Source organism: Mus caroli, unplaced genomic scaffold, assembly GCF_978045245.1.
Source record: "Mus caroli unplaced genomic scaffold, Mus_caroli_1 scaffold_8, whole genome shotgun sequence".
Taxonomy (NCBI): Eukaryota; Metazoa; Chordata; class Mammalia; order Rodentia; family Muridae; genus Mus; species Mus caroli.
The window spans coordinates 49,012,450-49,032,508 of NW_028227263.1; the positions used below are offsets into that span (position 1 = coordinate 49,012,450).

The 20,059-nt window shown below is 47.3% G+C and overlaps 2 protein-coding genes across 2 annotated transcripts; one reads left to right on the forward strand and one right to left on the reverse strand.

Moving 5' to 3' along the window:
- The first annotated feature begins 1,727 nt into the window (after window positions 1–1,727).
- Thrsp (thyroid hormone responsive) lies at window positions 1,728–6,273 on the forward strand. Its single transcript, XM_021168943.3, has 2 exons — window positions 1,728–2,252; window positions 5,683–6,273. The coding sequence occupies exon 1, from the start codon at window positions 1,781–1,783 to the stop codon at window positions 2,231–2,233; it is 453 nt and encodes a 150-aa protein (XP_021024602.1). The 5' UTR covers window positions 1,728–1,780; the 3' UTR covers window positions 2,234–2,252; window positions 5,683–6,273.
- Window positions 6,274–11,611: 5,338 nt separating this feature from the next.
- Window positions 11,612–19,669, reverse strand: Ndufc2 (NADH:ubiquinone oxidoreductase subunit C2). Its single transcript, XM_021168005.3, has 3 exons — window positions 19,319–19,669; window positions 13,182–13,325; window positions 11,612–11,790 (listed from the first exon to the last, which is right to left on the reverse strand). Exons 1-3 carry the CDS (start codon window positions 19,485–19,487, stop codon window positions 11,741–11,743), a joined length of 363 nt encoding a protein of 120 aa, XP_021023664.1. The 5' UTR covers window positions 19,488–19,669; the 3' UTR covers window positions 11,612–11,740.
- Window positions 19,670–20,059: the final 390 nt, after the last annotated feature.

Genomic DNA, 20,059 nt, shown 5'->3' on the forward strand with positions numbered 1-20,059 from the left:
GGAAGTAGATCTCTGTGTTCAAGGTCAGCCTGGTCTCCAGAACAAGTTACGAGACAGCCAGGGCTCAAAAAGCCAGACCAAACAAAAACTCAAACAGCAGCAACAGCAGCAACAACAGCAAGCCTGTAAGCCAGAAGGGCCGGGTACTTGGGGAGCCCCTGCCCTTGGATCTAATGTGCAGAGGCCTTAACAAATGACAGCCCCTGAGTTTTCTGACTGCAGCAGAAGAGGTCCAGGATTGACCTGGCCTCTGGGTCAGAGGCAGCAGGCAGCTGTTGCAGAGGCTCCGGGGCCTTTCTGGCTATTGTCCATGGCACGCTGGAGTCAGCCCTCCCAGACCTGACCGCAACAGAACACTTTGTTTGCCAGTTCTCACTTGGTGGCCCTGGGCTTGGGCACTAAGGCAGAGAGTAATGCCCTTAGGGGCTTGAGTGTGGATTCAAAGGGAGTTACACAACCAGGGCTGGAAAGGACTTCCTCTGGAGAGTTCCAAACCTCTCAGTTTGTGAGTGGCACCCGTGTCCTGCCTCATGGCCTTAGGCTGGATGCACTGCTCAGAGTGAGCACTGGGAGAATCTCTTCCCAGAAAATGTAAAAAAGCACGATACAGGGCTAGCAGTGGATCAATAGAACACCAATCAAAAGGGCACTTTTTGCTCTCACATAGGACCTGCACCCACATGGTGTCTTGTAACATCTGTAAACTCCCTTCCCCTTTCCTGATCTCTGCAGGCACCAGGCACACGAGGTGCACAGACATACAGACTGGCAAAATATTCACATATAGAAAATAAGATATTTAAAAACCAATCAGCCAAAAACCTTATTTAGTTATTTAGTTAGTTATTTATTTTGATGAGATCAAGTACAGAGCCCCTTACATGTCGTGAATCCCACCCACCACTGAGCTACATCTTCTGGTGCCTTAATTGATTTTGGTTTTAGTTTTGGTTTTCTCTGAGACATTTTACTTTGAAACCTAGGCTGGCTTGGAACTCATTATGAAGACCAGGTTGGCCTCCAAATGGTGGTAATCCCACTGCCTCAGCCTCCTGAGTGTGTTGGCATCACAGCTGGAAGCTTCTTTAACATGTCGATTTTGAATAGTCCATTTTGAATGCTCTTTTCCAGTTTAATTTAGGAAACAATTTGATGCCAAGTCTTTACTGGCTGTTATAGGTTATCCTAGGCTACTGTGTCCCGCCAACAGTTCTGTTCACAGATTGCTTGATGGAAAGGCACTCCTGTAAAAAGGACTGTTGGGACTTGAACATGACAATACCCATTATGACTGGACTTCCAGCCCTGGCTTCGGGGCTCTTTGTCCTGTACAGAGCTGTTCCAATTCAGGATACTGTTCCTCTGTTCATTTCACAGCCAGGTACCCAGATTGAAGAAGTGAGCTGTGTGCGTTAGGAGGGAAGCAGGCAGCAACGAGGTAATGTGGCTTCGGGTAGCCTAAAAGAACTATTGATTGCCTGCAGTCAAATGTACTGGGTGCCAAGGGGACACAGCTTTCCTCTAGCTGGCTGGGTGAGCCGCTGAAGGAAGAGTTGGCCTCCCGCTGAGGCAGTCATGGCAAGCAGAAGCCTGGCAGGTTTGTCCCTGGGGTAGATGGATCACCTGATACAGACACTGGGGACCAAACGCTGGGATTGGCTCAAAACGGGACTGTGTTGCTCCAATGGTTGGGCTTTGGCATCCTGTCAATCTGCTGTCTGCTCAAAAGCCTAGAAATAGCGCTGGGGCAGTCTGCCGGACTCTGAGGAAGGAAGCAACCATGCAAGTGCTAACGAAACGCTATCCCAAGAACTGCCTGCTGACGGTCATGGATCGGTATTCGGCGGTGGTGCGGAACATGGAGCAGGTGGTGATGATCCCCAGCCTTCTGAGGGATGTGCACCTGAGTGGGCCTGGGGGCTCGGTCCAGGACGGAGCCCCTGATCTCTATACCTACTTCACCATGCTCAAGAGCATCTGTGTAGAAGTGGACCACGGGCTGCTGCCAAGGGAGGAATGGCAGGCCAAGGTGGCTGGCAACGAAGCCAGCGAGGCTGAGAACGACGCTGCTGAAACCGAGGAGGCCGAAGAAGACAGGATCTCGGAGGAGCTGGACCTAGAAGCCCAGTTTCACCTGCACTTCTGCAGCCTCCATCACATCCTTACCCACCTGACCCGGAAAGCACAGGAGGTGACGCGGAAATACCAGGAAATGACAGGGCAGGTCCTGTAGGTCTTTGACTCTTCTGAAGGTAATGGTGGCCGTACTAGTGGGTTATACTCCATAAAGGATGTTCTGAGGGAGGAGATGAATGGTGGTTTAGCTTAGTAGAAGGAGGCCAAGTGAGCCCTCACATCAGGGTATTGGGACTATCACTTGGGAAGGCCCAGAACTGAGCCTACCTTCTCAGCCTTCTCACCCAGTATTGACAAGAAATGACCATGAACTCCTACAGAGGACAGAACTGTAGTCTCTGAACACATCCCTCCTGAGTGTGTGTGTTTGGGGTGGGGGCGCACGTATGTGGAGGTCAGAGGACAGACAACATATGGGTCTGAGGGGTTGAACTCTGACCATCAGACCTGCTGGCAGGCATCTTCATCTGCTGAGCCATCTGGGGTATGCATGGTGTGTTCTGGGGTGTGTGCAGAGGTCAGAGGACGGATTTGTGGGGTCAGTTCTCTCCTGGCTTTAACGTGGGTCCCAGGGATGAAGCGCGGATCTCCAGGCTCGGGAAGATGAGCTGCACCTGCTGAGCTATCTCACCACCCCAGACTCAGTCATAACCAGTCTTCCTCGTCTTCCTTTTTCCATTTTTTTAAAATAGGGTCTCTCCATAAAGCCCTGGCTGGCCTGGAAACTCAGAGATTCTTCCGGCTCAGGCTCCAGAGTGCCAGCACTAAAGGCGTGCACCACCATGCCCAGCTTTAATGTTAACTTAAAAAAAAAATCTGATTATAGCATGGACTGTCCCCAGAGATGAGATACATACTCTCTCTAACTCCAGGGCATGCGCCACTCCCAAACCTTAAGGCCACTGCTGCCATAGATCACACTAAATGCCAGCATTGCCTCAGCTGCTGCAAAAGTTCTGTATAAACCTACAAAGATGAGAGTCTTTTTAGATTTTGGTTATGTTTTGGATATGGAGTTTCACTAAATGTCCAGGTTGGTCTCAAACTCGGGAGGCTTCTGCATGTCTCCCAAATTCTGGGATTGCAGACGCCACTGTGCCTGACTGCCAAAGATGAGGTTTGCTGCTTATGTTTTGCAAGTGAAGAACCTTACCAAGGGAGATGGATTTGTGTAGATGTGCACTATGAATTGTGTGTGTATGTGCTTGTGCCGTCTCCCAACACAGGGTACGTTATCACATGTTATCGCACGTTATCACATAGGGGCATGTAGGTGAGCTCCACCCTTTCTAGGTTGCAACAGGACAAACAGCAACTATTTTGATATTTGAATTATTCCAGTCACATGTGGGTGTGGAATCATGCCTTTTGGGAATTCCTGAGCCCATGTGCCCGTGCATAGAGGCTGTGATTGTGAAATGAAAATAAACAGCAAGCAAACAGGTTACCGTATAGAGCAGCACGTTGTAGGAGAAGGGCCTGGGCCATGGGTCCCTCCTAAGCGGGGATTGAGAGAGATCAGATTACAGCGTCTGCTGGTCACAACCATGGGTCACCTGTCAGCTCCATTTTATTATAAACTGGCATCATTTATAGACCACCTTGCCTAGGACCGAGAGACTAGATTTGTACCTCCGGGGTGGGTGAGATGGCTCGGCTGGTAAAGGCACCTGCCACCAAGTCTGACTGACAATCTGATATTGATCCCTGGGGCTCACATGGGAGAGAGAGAATTGACTTCTGCAAGCTGTCCTCAGTCCTCCACGTGTGCACTGCCTCCCACCCCACCCCAACATAAAAAGAATTGAACCTCCGTTTACTAGCAAGGAAATTAAAGTTAACTGAGTGACTCATCTGAAATCACATTGTAAAGAGACAAAAGCCAGGTATATGGTACACGGTATATGGTACATGGTATATGCCCAGGACCCCCAGGCAGAGGCAGGAGAATTGGTAGTTCCGGGCCAGCCTCCGAAACCCAAACCTAAGTAAGCAAGCAAACAAGCAAGCAAGCAAGCAAGCAAGCAAGCAGGCAGACAGACAAGAAGTAACACTGGCCCCAGCTTTGAGCTGAGGGTTCTTTCCATCACACTCAATTTTACAAATTTTGGAAAGACAGGAATCAACATGCCTCCCTTCCCTCACAGAGACTACACAGTCTTCTGCACCAAGTACTTTCCTCCCTGTTCTCTCTGCCCCACCTCAAACCTGAACTGTCAACCTCCGCCCTATTTCTCTCTCCCCTTGAGGATTCCTGGGCTACCTTCCAAAAGATCTCCTTGAATTCAACCAGGCTGGGTTTCTCTCTCCACTAACAGTTCCAGAGGTCAAGGTCAGGCCACCCAAGGCTGTGTGCCTCAAGTGTTCTTAGCTGCTAAGCCATCTTGCCAGGCCACAGGTTTTTTGGTTTTATTACCTTTTTTATAGAAAGAAATTGGAGACTTGCTAGGCATGGTGGTTCATGCCTATAATTCCAGCAATTGGGAGGTAGAGGCAGGAAGATTAGAAGTTCAAGGCCACCCTAAGCTACATAGCATACTTGAGGTCAGTCTGTGCTATGCAAGTCCCTATCTCAAAACTCAAACTAAACCAACCAACCAACCAAAAAACCCTGGAAGACAGAGGAGAAAGATAAGCCCCCAAATTGCTTGCCCTGATAAACCTCATTCTTCCCTTTTGTACTGGTTGGTTTCCTGCTCCTTTAGAAAAATGAAGCCTGCAGCCTTTGGTGGACAGAGCAAGTGGGTGGAGCAGATGGAGTAGAAACCACATTCTCTGACCAGTCATGTAGCTTTGAAGGTCAGATCAACCCTTCTTTTTTTTTTTTTTTTTTTTTTTGGTTTTTCGAGACAGGGTTTCTATGTATAGCCCTGGCTGTCCTGGAACTCACTTTGTAGACCAGGCTGGCCTCGAACTCAGAAATCCGCCTGCCTCTGCCTCCCGAGTGCTGGGATTAAAGGCGTGCGCCACCACGCCCGGCTGTAGATCAACCCTTCTTGACCACAGGGGTACAACAACTGTTTTTATTCATGGGGCAGTATGGCATAGCAGAAGTTCAGAAATCTGGGCTCTTCTCTTAGCTCTGCTGCTACTCTTTCTGCCGTCGTAGGTCTCTTGCCCTTCAGCTTCTTAGAATCTCTTAACAGGATGCAGAGGAGAAAAGACAAATAGCCCCAGCTCTCATGGACTCTCATGCAGTGGTTCTCAACCTGGGGGTCAATTGACCCTTTCACAAGGGCTGCCTACGACCACTACAAAACATAGGTATTTGTTACAATTCATAACAGAAGCAAAATTACAGCTATGAAGTAGCAACAAATACTTTTATGGGTGGGGGTCACCCCAGCACGAGAAGCCATGTTAAAGGGTCACAGCATCAGGAAGGCTGAGATCCACTGCTTTTACGCCTAGGCTTGAAGTGCTAACAGCTTTCCAACAATATTGGCTTTTTTTTTTTTTTGGTCTTACTCTATTTCAGTAGGCATGGGATAGCGGTTGTGTGAAATGATAGATATTTGACTCTTTAAACATTTCCCCACTCTACAGATCGCTTTACATGAGAGAAGACTGATGAAGCATCAACCCGAGACCTGGACAGAAGGCCTGGACCCAGGTGGACTCGAAGGCGGCTTCCGTCTCTGGGTGCTTCCCACCTCCCTCTGAGTGCATCTGTGGACTTGGTTGCAGGCTCACCTTTAAGATATTTGTTGTGATTCCCAACTTCTCTTCCGTATCTTAGCAGTTTGAGGTTCACGAGGCAGCAAGGATCAGTAGGAAGCACAGGTATTAACAAGTTGTCCAAAGTTCACGTCCCACCTCTGGGATGTCGTTTAGTGACATGTCGCAGTTACTCTTTCATGTATAAAGCAGGGATGCTGTATCTACCTCACACGGTTACTAAAAGCAAACACGGAATCCAAAGCACTGGGCACGTGCCGACATCCGAAAGGCTGGTGTTTCTCTCACCTCCCTCCGAGTGCATGCTGTATGCAGCTCTTGCTTTTAACCCTCAGGGAAAGGCTGAGGTCGCTGAGTGTGTGGGACGAGCTACTCACCCTGTTGGATCTGATGCGGCTGAGCACAAGTGAACTATGAATCTAACTATTATAGTAGCAATTAAAGAAGAAAAGAAAAACATGGCATGTTGGTCTTTTATTTTTATTTTATTTATTTTTTTTACTTTTTATTGATTCTCCATGAATTTCACATCATGCCCCCCGCCCTCCAAATCCCACTCACCTCCCTGTCCCTCAGTATCTACCCTCTGCCCTTGCAACCTCCTCCACAAAAGAAAACAAACAAAATCTCACTGTAGAAGCTGTGGTGTGTCGCACAGTATACCCTTTTAGGCCTCTAGCTTTTGCTATACTATCAATACTGGATCCTGTCCATGCCGTCTTGTGGAGATCTTAGAGCTTTAGTTCTGCGGGACCAGGCCCTTCACCCACTCCAGCAGTTCACAGATGGGGTAGATGTTGGGGTGGGCCAGCTCAAAGTCCTGGATCTGGTGGTAGCTGAGTTGGTCAGCTTGATAGCTTTCCCACACCTATGACTCCTGTGCTGCTCACAGTTGGTGAGGGGCAGAGACAGCTTTACTGCCATGGGGATGGGGGGTGGGGCAGCTCTCCCATACTGCCTAGGTGAGGAGCAGGGCCAGCTCTGCACAGCCCTCACATATCAATGTGGTCCCAGGTGGCAACCCAGACAAGAGACATCCTAATGGCCTTTAGTGTTAAGAGACGCCTGCTATTTCAGGGCCATAGACCCAGCCGTGGCCCTCAGTGACAGCACAGGCCAGAACCTCAGCATAGCCTCAGGTGGCACCACAGGCTACTCACATCAGGCCGTTCCTCAGCACCCTTGAGTCTCCAATTTTGTCTGTCTTCATTGTGCCCACATCATATGCCTCTCTTTCTCTTCAATCTCCCCACCACTTACTTGCTCATTTTAGTGGTGCCCAGGACCTTTAGGTGTCTTCTAGGCAACCCCCCATACAGTACTTTCTCTAATATAATTTCGACAAGTCGACTCGTGGAGACTGTATTCATCTGATTTTTCCTAGAAACAGTTATATTCATACTGTCACCCAATTTGAAATTAAGTACCTACCAATTTGATTCATCTTAGAAACCTAATCTGACTGCATCTAAGCCTGGAAAGGAGAGAGGGCTTGGCCAGCATTTGGGTTTGATGAGCTGTAAAGAACTGTCTCGTAGACAGGTGGGTCTCGGTGATTTCCAAGCTATGCAATGATGAGAACGGTTTCAACTTTACAGTCCTGCTGGCTGGCTAGGTCTCGCCTCCTAGTGGTGATGTTTTGCAGTCCATGGTAGCTACTGAGGCATCTTTTCCAGCATGAGCCATCCAGGTACAAAGCCAAACTATCAATCCTGTTGAATCTTCCCAAGCCTCGCTCTGTACTATTACAGAAAGAGCTCAGAAATACAAACCCATTCTCATTAAAAACATATGAGGGGCCTGGCAGGATGGTAGTGAGCGAGGGCTTGCCACCAAGCCTGAAGAGCTGAGCTTGGTCCCTAGGACTCACACAAGGAGAGAACCGACTCCACAAATTGTCCTCCACATCTACGCCATGGAGTGGAGTGGGCACACACCCTAAATGCAAAATGAAATAAAACCCTTCGGTGAGCTAAGAGTCTTAATCCCAGTGCTTGGACAAACTGAGGCAGGAGATCAAATACAAGGTCAGCTGGGGTACAAAGGACTGGAGTCATTAAAACCCAAACCCAAACCAAATAAAGCACTCTTCTAGTAACTCCCAGGACTCACTGGGATCAAGCTGAAATTTCTTTGCATGGCACAAGCCCTTCATAACCTGGCCTGTACCTTCCTTGCCCAGGGAAGGAACAGGGGAGTGTTGGTGCAGGGTCAGATACTATCTCAGTCTTTACAAAATTGTCACAACTGTTTAAGCCTGCAGTTGTAGCACTAAAGCAGCCACAAACATCAACAAATAAACACGGTTGCCTTCTAATAAAACTTTATCGACACTGGGCTTCAGCTATAGCTTCAGTTGGTGGAGTTCTTGCCCAGCAAGCATGGGGCTCTGGCTTCAGTCCCCAAAACTATATAAAATGGGCCCAGTGTGGCTGTCTTAGTTAGGGTTTCCATGGGTGTAAGGAGACACCATAACCAAGGCAACTCTTATAAAGGAAAACATTTCACTGTGGCTGGCGAGTGCTTCTGAATGTCAGGCCATTATCATCACGGCAGAAAGCACGGCAGTGTCCAGGCAGACTTGGCACTGGAGGGGCCGAGAGTTCTACATCTTCCAAAGCAACAGGAAACAAACGGGAGATTGTCATCCAAGCAGCTAGGAGGAAGACCTCAGTGTCTACCCTCTCACAATGACACTTTCTGCAACAAGGCCACACCTACTCACTGTGCCACTCCCTGGGCCAAACACCTTCAGATCACCACAATGGCACACTCATAACCCCAGCACTGGGAAGGCAGAGGCAGGAGGGGCAGAAATTTAAGGTTATCTTTGACTACACACTGAATTCAAAACCATCCTGGCCCAGAGACTGCCTCGTGAGAAACAACCCTCCCTATAACTGCATCATCAGTAAGGCGGATCTGCGCACACTCGCTTCTCTACTTTACTTTTTGTATTGCTAAGAGTGGAACCAGGGCCTTGTGGCTGCTGGAAAACTACTCTAACGAACTATATCCACAGTCCCTAAATTAAATTATTTCAAGTGCAAAAGGGGACTAGAGAGATGGCTTAGCTCTGAAGAGCACTGGCTGCTGTTCCAGAGAACCAGGGTTCAGTTCCCAGTACCCACATGGCAGCTCACAGCTGTCAGGAACTCCAGTTGATGGGGTTCCAGTACCCTTTCCTGGCTGATGAAGGCACCTACTCAGTGCAGACACATGAAGACAAAACAAGCAAATACATAAAGTAAAAAAATAAATGAGTTTTTAAAAATATCTTCCAAATGGGCTTATAAGACGGCTGGGGGTTAAAAGAATTTCCTCCAAGCTGGAAACCTGAGTTTGATCCCCAGGAACCACATAATAGGTGAGTGGATTCCTGCAAGTCCTTTTCTGACCTCCACATGCACACATAACACACAGAATAAATGTAAAGTACTGAGTCAGTGGAAGGAAAAAACTGACTCCCACAAAATGTCCTCTGAGGGTCACATACACTCGCATGCATGTGTGAATGCATATTAAAGGTATATACTACCAGGCCTGCCTGGCTAAATTTTTTTTTTTTTTTTTTTTTTTTTTGGTAATGAATCAGTTTTCTTAAAAAAATAAAAATAAAAAAGGAATTCAAAGAGAGGAATTGTGGGAGCCAGAGGGGTCAAGGACCCTGGGAGAATATGGCCCACAGGATCAACTAAGCAGGGCTTGTAGAGGCTCAGAGACCGAATCAGCATCATCACAGACTGTGTATGGGTCTGCACTGGGTCCTCCTCTGCTTGTTTGTTGTGGTTGTTGCTTACTGTCTTGGGGAGATTCCTAGCTGTGGGAGTGAGTCTCTTTTTTGCCTGCTTTTCAGATCCTTCCCCTCCTCCTCCTCGGTTGCCTTGTCCAGCTTTGATGTGAGGGTTTGTGCCTGGTCTTATTGTGTCTTCTTGTGACTTCTCCAGTTGATGTCCCTAGGAGGCCTGCACTTCACTGTGGGTAGACAGGAGCGGGGTGGGTCTAGGGGAGAAAGGAGGTTGGGGTAACTGGGAGTAGTGAGAAAACTGTGGACAGGAAGTATTGTATGAGAAGAGAAAAAATGAAAATTAAAAAACAAGAGCCCCAAGGATTCAGAAGTCAGGTTTAGTGCTGGCACACACCTCTAATTCTAGCACTTGGGAGGCTGATGTAGAATTGCTGGCTTTAGGCCAGCCTGAGCTACACAGCAAAATTCTGTCTCAAATTGAGTATGGTAGTGTACAGCTGAAATCTCCACGCTTAGGAGACCGATGCATGAGGGTCAGGAGTTCAAGACTACCTAGGTCACAGGAAACCTAGCTCCAATCAATCAATCAATCAATCAATCAATTTATTCATTTTGTTGTTTTGAAATGGCACCTCACTATGTAACCTTGGCTTGCCTGGAACTTACTCTGTAGACCAGGCTGGTGGGAAACTCATTGAGATCCACCTGCCTGTGTTTCCCCAGTGCTAGGACTAAAGGTGTACGCTACCACACTCAGCCAAATACATTTAAAAAAAATTTTTTTTTTTTTAAAAAGGAGCCTTGCAAGCCGGGCGTGGTGGCGCACGCCTTTAATCCCAGCACTCGGGAGGCAGAGGCAGGCGGATTTCTGAGTTCGAGGCCAGCCTGGTCTATAGAGTGAGTTCCAGGATAGCCAGGGCTACACAGAATAACCCTGTCTCGAAAAACCAAAAAAAAAAAAAAAAGAAGCCTTGCTAGAGAGATGGCTCAGTGGTTAAAAGCACTGGCTGCTCTTCCAGAGGACCTGAGTTCAATTTCTAGCAACCACATGGTGGCTCACAACCATCTGTAATGTGATCTGATGTCCTCTTCTGAAATGCAGGTATACCTGTAGAACAGTCATATACATAAAATAAATTTTTTAAAGAGTATATACTATGGGTCTGAGTTTCTGCCTCACTGCTGGGCTGTTGGAATGCCACCTATACACTGATTAGGGAGGCAAATCACGGGGGCACTAGGCTGTCTCTCCTCCTCGCTGCTGGGGTGCGCGTCACCAACACACTGCTCAGGGGAGGCGAGATGCAGTCTAAGATCAGGGTCCCAGACTATGTTTCTCCTGGTGAGAAACAGCAGGGGCTGGGATGGAGGCTGTGATTCTCAAACTCCTGTGTGTCCAGCCGCCACTGGGGACCTGGAGGAGCTAGGAACAGCACAGGCAACCTTCCAATCTGCACCCACCCACCCCGCGGTCCTTAAGACAGTTCTTGCTTGTCCAAACTGCTTTACTCATGGCGGATGAGGATGCATAAGACTTACTCAGGGTGGACTGGAGGTTAAACACCTTTTGCAGGAGGGGATGCCCAAGAAGAGAAGCTCATTGGCTAAACACTCGCCCTGTCTAGACACCTCATTAGCATGAGGAACTCTACACTCTGTGCCACATTACCAGTTGTCATGGTCCTCTTGGTAGGGCGTCGTGGCGTGCTCCAGGACAGGGACCTGGTTGGGAGCTAGTCTGAACTCCTGCTGTTCTCATTCATGAGTATTTCCAGGGTCCTGAACTTGCTGCAACCTTACCAGTTCCTCCGTCTAGTGGGAAGGTCCACTGCCCCACAATACTGCTCTTATAAGGACTGGAATTCAGTTCCAAACACACACACTGGGCAGCTCACACCCACCAAGAAACTCCATTTCCAGGGCATCTGGTACTCTTTTCTGGCTTCCTCGGATACTCAAGTGTACAAATTTGCACAAGCCTGCAGAGGTGCACACACCCATGTGTACACACACAATTAAAATAAGCAGAACCAGGAAAGGAACCGAGGATTCATAATAACTATTTTAATAACAGTGTTAACATCTTAACCTAAACTTCACTGTCACAGAAAATCCCATAAAACTCAGAAAATACTCAGGTTGTGGTGAAGAGGAACAGGAACAAGCCTTTTGAAAACTTCAACGCACTGGATGGAATGGCTCAAGAATTTCAGCATAGGTTTTCTTCTCTGTGAAAGAATCATAAAATATTCATTTTAAAGTTATATTTTAAAAATTCTATTTTTTTGGGCTAGGGATGTGGCTGAGGGGCAGAACATGTGCTGAGTGTCTGAGGTCCTGGGCTTAGGCTTCAGCATTCAAAACATAAACAAATAAAGGGGCATCATCCTGAGTGAGGTAACCCAATCACAAAGGAACTCACACAATATGTACTCACTGATAAGTGGATATTAGCCCAGAAACTTAGGATACCCAAGATATAAGATACAATTTGCTAAACGCATGAAACTCAAGAAGAATGAAGACCAAAGTGTGGACACTTTGCCCCTTCTTAGAATTGGGAACAAAGAAGGAGTTACAGAGACAAAGTTTGGAGCTGTGACGAAAGGATGGACCATCTAGAGACTGCCATATCTGGGGATCCATCCCATAATCAGCTTCCAAACTCTGACACCATTGCATACACTAGCAAGATTTTGCTGAAAGGACCCTGATAAAGCTGTCTCTTTTGAGACTATGCCGGGGCTAGCAAACACAGAAGTAGATGCTCACAGACAGCTATTGGATGGATCACAGGGCCCCCAATGGAGGTGCTAGAGAAAGTACCCAAGGAGCTAAAGGGATCTGCAACCCTATAGGTGGAACAACATTATGAACTAACCAGTACCCCGGAGCTCTTGACTCTAGCTGCATATGTATCAAAAGATGGCCTAGTCGGCCATCACTGGAAAGAGAGGCCCATTGGACTTGCAAACTTTATATACCCCAGTACAGGGGAATACCAGGGCCAAAAAGTGGGAGTGGGTGGGTAGGGAAGTGGGAGGGAGGGTATGGGGACTTTTGGGATAGCATTGGAAATGTAAATGAGGAAAATACCTAATAAAAAATATTAAAACAAAACAAAACAAAACAAAAAAACAAAAACAAATAAAGGTTAGGGTCAGGAGTGCTGCTCTTCCAGTTCCACTTCCAGAGTGTCTGTGGCTGCCACAACTGTCTGTGACTCCACTTCCAAGGGATACGACATTCTCTTCTGGCCTCCTCAAGCATATACACTGTATACAGACGCACATGCAGGCACACATCCATACACATAAAATAATAACCATGATGATGATGATGGCTTAAGTAAATAGGGCTATACTGAAAGAGAAAGGCCAACAGGACTCATCTTACTGATGGAGACCTGCTGAATGCCGTGTCTCCCCTCATCCATGCTGGCTCAGGCCCCAGCGCTATGGTAGGACGAGGCGGGACCATTCTGAATGGATATGTTCTTATAAAAGGCTACAGAAGAACATGTTTGAGTCCACACAAGCAGCCAGTACCTGAGCTGTTAACCAGGGAGAATGAGACAAAGTAAACAAGCGGTTTTTCATTTTCAATTAACACGAGATACCTTTTTCAGGAAAATCTTCTGGATGTAATTTCATATAACCAAACATGTCATGGTCCTTCACAGCATACAAATAGTCCTGACGTTTTAAATAAAAGTATCCAGCAAAGAAAAAGGACGTAACGAACAGAAGCTGGCGATGCAAACCTGGAATTACAAAACCCAAAGCAAACCATCAGTCAAAGTGCACAGAGAAGTACGCTTATGTTACATCCCAGCTTCTTATGGTATTCTTGCTAATGTTCTTTACAAAACAAACAAAAAAAGAACCCCTCCCCTCCCTTCCCTCCCCAGGGTCCACAGAGCCTAGGCTGGAACTTGCACTTCAGGTCTTGCCTCTGCACCTTTCTCCATCTCAGAAGAGCAGTGCTGTTCACCACAGAGTTTCATTTTACAGCCTTTCCCACACTCAGACCCGGAGTCCCGGACTCTTTTCCCCCTACAGCGAGTGTAACCCTTCCAGGCCAGAGCCACCTGCTCTGATCCAGCTTTCTGCTCACCCATTATCCCTCAGCCTAACGTTCTCTGTGAAATACCATGTACTGGTGTGGTGAGAATTGTGGTTTCTTAAAAACCCTGAGTTAGCCGGGCGTGGTGGCGCACGCCTTTAATCCCAGCACTTGGGAGGCAGAGGCAGGTGGATTTCTGAGTTTGAGGCCAGCCTGGTCTACAGAGTGAGTTCCAGGACAGCCAGGGCTATACCGAGAAACCCTGTCTCGGAAAACAAAACAAAACAAACAAACAAACAAACAGACAGACAGACACCCTGAGTTATGTTTCTGTTTGAACCCCAGGTGTGGGGTATGGGCTGCTTCAGATTGTCCACAGCCATTAACTATGACTGCCTTGTGCTTAACTACAACTGCCTTGTGCTCTGGGGGGCGTGATTTTTGACAGCTGCAGATAGTTTTAATTCTGGGGACTCAGGAGAGGGTATAATGCAAGAGCCCCAAAAGGATCTGTGGCAGCTGCTGCTCCCTCCTGCTGCTGCACTTGATACTGATGGATTGCCCGGTTGCTGGACTGCTGGATATTCTGACAACAAAAACTGGACTTGTCCCAGGGAACCCCATGCCCATAAGCAGCAGGAAGTAGCCTATAGGGGTCCACACTCGCTAACCTTTGTTTTCACTCCTAAGTGGTATTGGAGGGTTGGAAGGGATTAGGGTAGATAGAATAAGGGTTGGAAGGAGACAGACATAGTAAAACCCAATAAAACAGTTTTTAGACAAAACCCCACCAACACGCTGGTTACTGCTGTGCCCAGCAACTGCACCATCATGCTATAGCTTCCAATATCAATACCTCTACAATGGTTTCCTATTTTGTGGAGTCCACAAGGTGAACTCACTTATAAGTTGTACCATAATTTGTTCCTGTCTCTACCATTAGGGCAAGCAACATCTAATTCATCCGGCTATACCAATCAGCATTTAACACCTAATGTATATTTATTAAAGCAATGAATGCCTTTGGGCAAGTAAATTTACTATCTCTACAAAGAGAAAATACATGATGGGCAGTGGTGGCAAACACCAGAACTTGGGAGTCAGAGGCAGATGGGTCTCTGTGAGGTCAAGGCCAGCCTGGTTTACAGACCAAGTTCCAGGACAGCCAAAGCTACACAGAGAAACCCTGTCTCAAACAAACAACAACAACATACCTACTCTATCTTTCTCGTTCTAGTAATATACAAACCAAGATAAAATGTATATAAAGGTGGTCTGGAAAATGTGAAAAAGCCATAAAAATAAGATATTCTTTTTAAAATATTTAGTTTTATTTTATGTGTGAGAGTGAAGTATGTACTTATGTGCACCACATGTAAAAGCCTGTGTGTAGGCCCAACTCCCCGTTGGACCCTCTGGAACTCAAGCTACAGGCATTTGTGAGCCATCATGTGAATACTGGAAATCAAACCGCTGAGCCATCTCTCCATCCCTACACGATATTCTTCAGTCTGGAGCTGCAGCCACTAATTCCCCAAACTGGTTCTCTGAGCAGTGTTCCGTGCCCTCCACTGAGCCACTGAGCTACACAAAGACCAGGCTCTACCGTGACCCCCGCGTCTCAGCAGAAGACTCACAAGTGCTTCAGGTACTGAGGCCAGTTGGTCCCCACACTCTAAAGGCATGGCTTAGCTGTTCTCCAGGTTCCCATCCCCTTAGCTTCCTTCTCTCTGGGGTTTCCCTCCACATCCACTTTCCCTTTCTCTCCTTTATTGATGAACCTAAACACGGAAGCCATTATGCCATTTACATACAGTGCATTACCAATGTCACGCTAAAAATCAGCAAACATTTAATTGTAGACTTTATAACCAACTAACTTGAAGGAGTTATCAGCCAGGGTTTTAAAACACAGATGACAGGGAATAGAATAAGAAGATATAGGGCTGGTGAGATGGCTCAGTGGGTAAGAACACCCGACTGCTCTTCCAAAGGTCCGAAGTTCAAATCCCAGCAACCACATGGTGGCTCACAACCACTGGTAATGAGATCTGATGCCCTCTTCTGGTGCGTCTGAAGACAGCTACAGTGTACTTACATATAATAAATAAATAAATAAATCTTTAAAAAAAAAAAAGACATTTTATTTAGCATTTTCTACAAACTTAAAAAAGACGGGTATAAGTTTATTTCACCGCTAAAATATTCCATCACTATCTGTAGAATGGTAAGTATTCTCCAAGGCTTCAGTCCAAAGCCCACCACTCATTTCCTTTGCCACTCCCTCAAGTCTCCAAGAAGTGTGGGTCACACTCGTTACTGTACATCATGGTTTAAATGTGAAATGTTCCTCCACTCAGCATTTGGTACCCAGTTGGTGGTACTATTTTGGGAAGCTGTGGAGCTTTCGAGGTTGGCTCTACCTGGGTCACTGGTTTTGAGGGCCAGAGGTCTTATAACCTGACCTCAAGTCCTGTCCCATCTATGTTTCCTGATCTGTTCAGATGTGAGCTGCCCTCACAGGGTGACTACCCCTCCTCCCCTTTCTTCTTCTTCCTCTTCTCCTCTTCTTCTTCCTTGTCACACCCACTCCAGTAGAGTCTGGGTGACAAGTCCAAAAGCTTGGCCAAGGTCCTGAGGCAGAAAATTTCATGGTAACTGGTCTCCTAGAGGTTCCCCACGGATACTTAGAATTACAGCCAAGTTACTCCCATATGCAGGAATTTACAATGGTCTAGGAAGAAGGTGGGTTGTGGTTTAAGGAGGAACTAGAGTACTGTATTATTCGTGAAAAGGTTAGCAAGAGCAGAACTCCCCTTGTGCAAGTTTTCACAAGGCCCAGAGGAATAGCATAATTAGGTGCTTAGACTAGAATTGTGACTAGGGTGCAAAATCCTCACAGCTGGCTCCTATGATAGCCGACTTTAGATAGGGCCCCTTTTTAATCTCAGTTGTAACCACTGCCTGGTTCCTGCCAGTCTTTATGTATGCATTTCTCAGTTTTGTGTAGAGTCATTATGCATCAGATGACGACCTTAATGTATCTTGGCTGATGTATCACCTAACTTCCATGTTTTCTTCTGTAATGACTAAAGAAGTCTGATGCTTGCTTTGAAAGACTACATGCAGATTCAGCACTCTCTTGTGTTACTCCGACTCAGTCTGCCCATGGCACTTCCTCATTCGTTTTTTCCTAGACAAGGTATCATCATGTAGCCCTGGCTATCCTAGAACTCACTATGTAGCCCAGGCTGGCCTCAAACTCATAGAAATACCTGTCTTTCAGTAAATGTTGCTTTATATATCTATTTAAAATATAGCCAGCCATGGTGGTGAGCAACACATGGGAGGCAGAGGCAGGACGATTCCTCTGAGTTCCACAACAGCCTAGTCTACATATTGAGATTTTTGTCTCAAATACAAACAAAATACAAACAAACAAAACAACAAAAAACTCTATACTGGGGGTTACATTAAAATGTACTGTCAGAAATATGCTGTAAGTAGAGAGGGCTTAAGAACACTGAGTTAGACCAACACAGTATGTGCTCAGGAAACACTGTAGAGGAAACAGGCTCCAGCACGGCTATGTCCAAAGCAGTAAGGATGCTCAAGGAATTCTGACCTCTCGTCCTGACTGCTGTCTAAAATTACTTCATGTCTTACAGAAACATCGAGTCTCCTTGGAATTAAATCACTAGTTGGGGAGACACAGCATCACACCCCAAAGCATACGCTCTTCTTTTTTGTGGAGAAAGGGTCTCCCTCACTGTATAACCTGGCTGGCCTGGAACTCACACTGTAGACCAGGCAAAACAAATGAAAAGAGATCTGCCTGCCTCTGCCTCCCTAGTGTTGGGATTAAAGGCATGCACCACAATGCCTGGCACAAAGCATATGCCCTTCTCCAGCCCCTGGAAGCAATAAGGTGGTACTAAATGGCACAGTCCACATTGCAGCCCGTCTGTACCTCCTGCAGAACATTTTTCCTCACCTTTGTACCTCTTTCACCCTCTCAAAGTGTCATCATGCCATCTCTGTCAAAGCATGTATCTACCACTCCAAGACCAGCAACACATTGATTTGTATTTCTGGCTGACTTGCTTCTAAAGGTCAGTTCTCCTCCCTATACTCAGGATGTACAACCCCAATGCCTGGCAAAGAGAAGTTCTGTCAGTCCCTCCCACTCAGCACCTTTTGTGTGTTATGTACCTAATCCACAGAACTCACGGAACTGTCACAACAAAGACACAAAGGTTCTCACTTGGTAGACAAGGAGACTAGCAGATTGACCACATGACACAGGCAGGAAACAATGAAATAAAACCATGTAGTTCCCAAGCGACAAGCTTAGGCATGATCAGACACACACGTGCACGTGTGTGTGAGTGTACACACACACACACACACACACACACACACACACACAGAACGAGAGAGAACTTGAGCATTTCCAAGACATATTGGCTTCCAATAGTATTTGAGGACTAGTGACCAGTGACTCTAGGATGTCATGGATGCTGACCTTCATGTCTAACACAGATGATTAGCTGGGATGAGTCCTAGTGGCTGGAACCATTTCATTAGCTTTCTTGTACTGTGGTCCTTGGCTCCAACTGATGGTTTAGATTGCTGACAAAACTGACCCTCACCACTGAGCTTCCTCAGTTCTCAAACGTTTTAATGTCTTCCCCACCCAGAGATTAAACTGCCATCCTCTGATAGCCTCTGCAGCCTTATCACCGTAATCTTGCAGCTAAGTAATCAAATTCACCCACTTTCAGAACGCCTTGCACACCCCAGCCCACCCCCCCAGACCTAGGAAGTTCTTTTAACTCTTGCCTGATATTCAAAGTTAAGTGCACAGCTAGTGAGATAATAAAGACATTTGCCACCAAGTCTGACTTGGGGAGTTCAATCCCCAGGGCTGACACGGTGTTGGAGAGGGAACTAATTCAGGTTGTTATCTCCCCTCTATCCAACCCCCCCCCCCCCCACAGAAGAACTATAACAAAGTCAGTTATCTTGCTTCTACATGTATCTTTGGAATTCTACAGTTCTTAGCACAGCTACATTGTGTAAGCTAAGCTATTCTCAATCGCGACCAGAAGCCAGTGACAAACTAGAATATACAGCTTGCTAGTTTATTGACAGTCTCCTATTCCAGAATAAGGGCAGTAGCGTCTGGAGTTTGTCCACATTAGTCCTCTCCCCAGACCTTATGAATCAAACCAATATTTTAACAGTATATTATTTCTATGCACTCCAACTCTGAGAAGCTCTGGTTCTAAACACACACCAACACAACACAAGCTCCTCTCTTTAACTAGCTTGTGGGCAAGGTGCTTTAACTCTGAACTCTGCTTAGGTCCCGTGCCCTCGTCGGTACAATACTTTCTCACGTCTGAGAGAAATGGGCTGGGCAACCATTTAGCACGAAGTACAGCGCGAACTGTGAGGAGCCCCTCTTGAGTCCTTCACAGACTTAACTGTGGGGTTTAGAAGTCCCCGTTGCGCTGCACTTGGTTTTCTTCAATGTGGCTACTCTTGGCGCTGAGAACCCGAGAGGGGATGCACGCCCTGGGAGAGCCTGGCGCCCCCAGCTAGGCAGGAAGGCCTCGTAGAGCACAGATGACCTCAGCGGGCAACCCTGCAGCTCCTCGTCCGAGCAGGATCGCCCGCAGCCCTCACCTGCTTTCATCACCGGTCGCATCCGCATCATGTTGTCCATCAGGCCCGTGCAGTAGCCCAAGAAGCCGATGTAGACGAGCCGCGGGTCGTTCAGCTTGGGCGGGGGCAGGCTCCGGGCCTCGTCCGGCAAGAATGTTAAGGGCTCATGGCCCGGCCGGCCGTTCATCATCTTGAGGCGGGTTCCACGAGAGGTTTGACCTCGACTCCAACTATAGGAAAAACAACGACTCCAAACGCCGTGACCGAGCTACCGTCCTCCTCCGCGCTCCGGGCTGAAGGGCATTGCGTACGGCGGTGCAGCACCCAAAAGCTTCCCTGTGCGCTCAGCCTTAGCAGCTTCTGCACGCGAGGTTCCGGGCTGAAGGGCGTTGCGTACGGCGGTGCAGCACCCAAAAGCTTCCCTGTGCGCTCAGCCTTAGCAGCCTCTGCACGCGAGGTTCCGGGCTACTAAGTGGCCCACAACGAGTGAAGGCTTGCGCTGACATTGGTGTGTGTGTGGGGTGTGTGTGTGTGTTGGTGTGGGTGTGGGTGTGTGTAAGTGGTGTGTGTGTGTAAGTGGCCCACAACGCGTGAAGGCTTGCGCTGACATTGTAGTGTGTGTGTGTTAAAATAAATAACCCACAGTGGGCAAAGGCTAGGAAACATTGGTATGCATGTATGTATGTATGTATGTATGTATGTATGTATGTATGTATGTATGTATGTATGTAGTCCAGTTACCGCAATCGAAATAGTCTCTCA

Excerpts from the sequence above, each read along its gene's own strand:
- Ndufc2 (XM_021168005.3), bottom strand. The coding sequence starts at position 19,487 with ATGATGAACGGCCGGCCGGGCCATGAGCCCTTAACATTCTTGCCGGAC. Across the intron at positions 13,326-19,318 it reads GCGACCGGTGATGAAAGCAG|GTTTGCATCGCCAGCTTCTG; the intron begins GTGAGGGCTGCG and ends TTGTAATTCCAG. Across the intron at positions 11,791-13,181 it reads AGAAGATTTTCCTGAAAAAG|AGAAGAAAACCTATGCTGAA; the intron begins GTATCTCGTGTT and ends ATTCTTTCACAG.
- Thrsp (XM_021168943.3), top strand. The coding sequence starts at position 1,781 with ATGCAAGTGCTAACGAAACGCTATCCCAAGAACTGCCTGCTGACGGTC.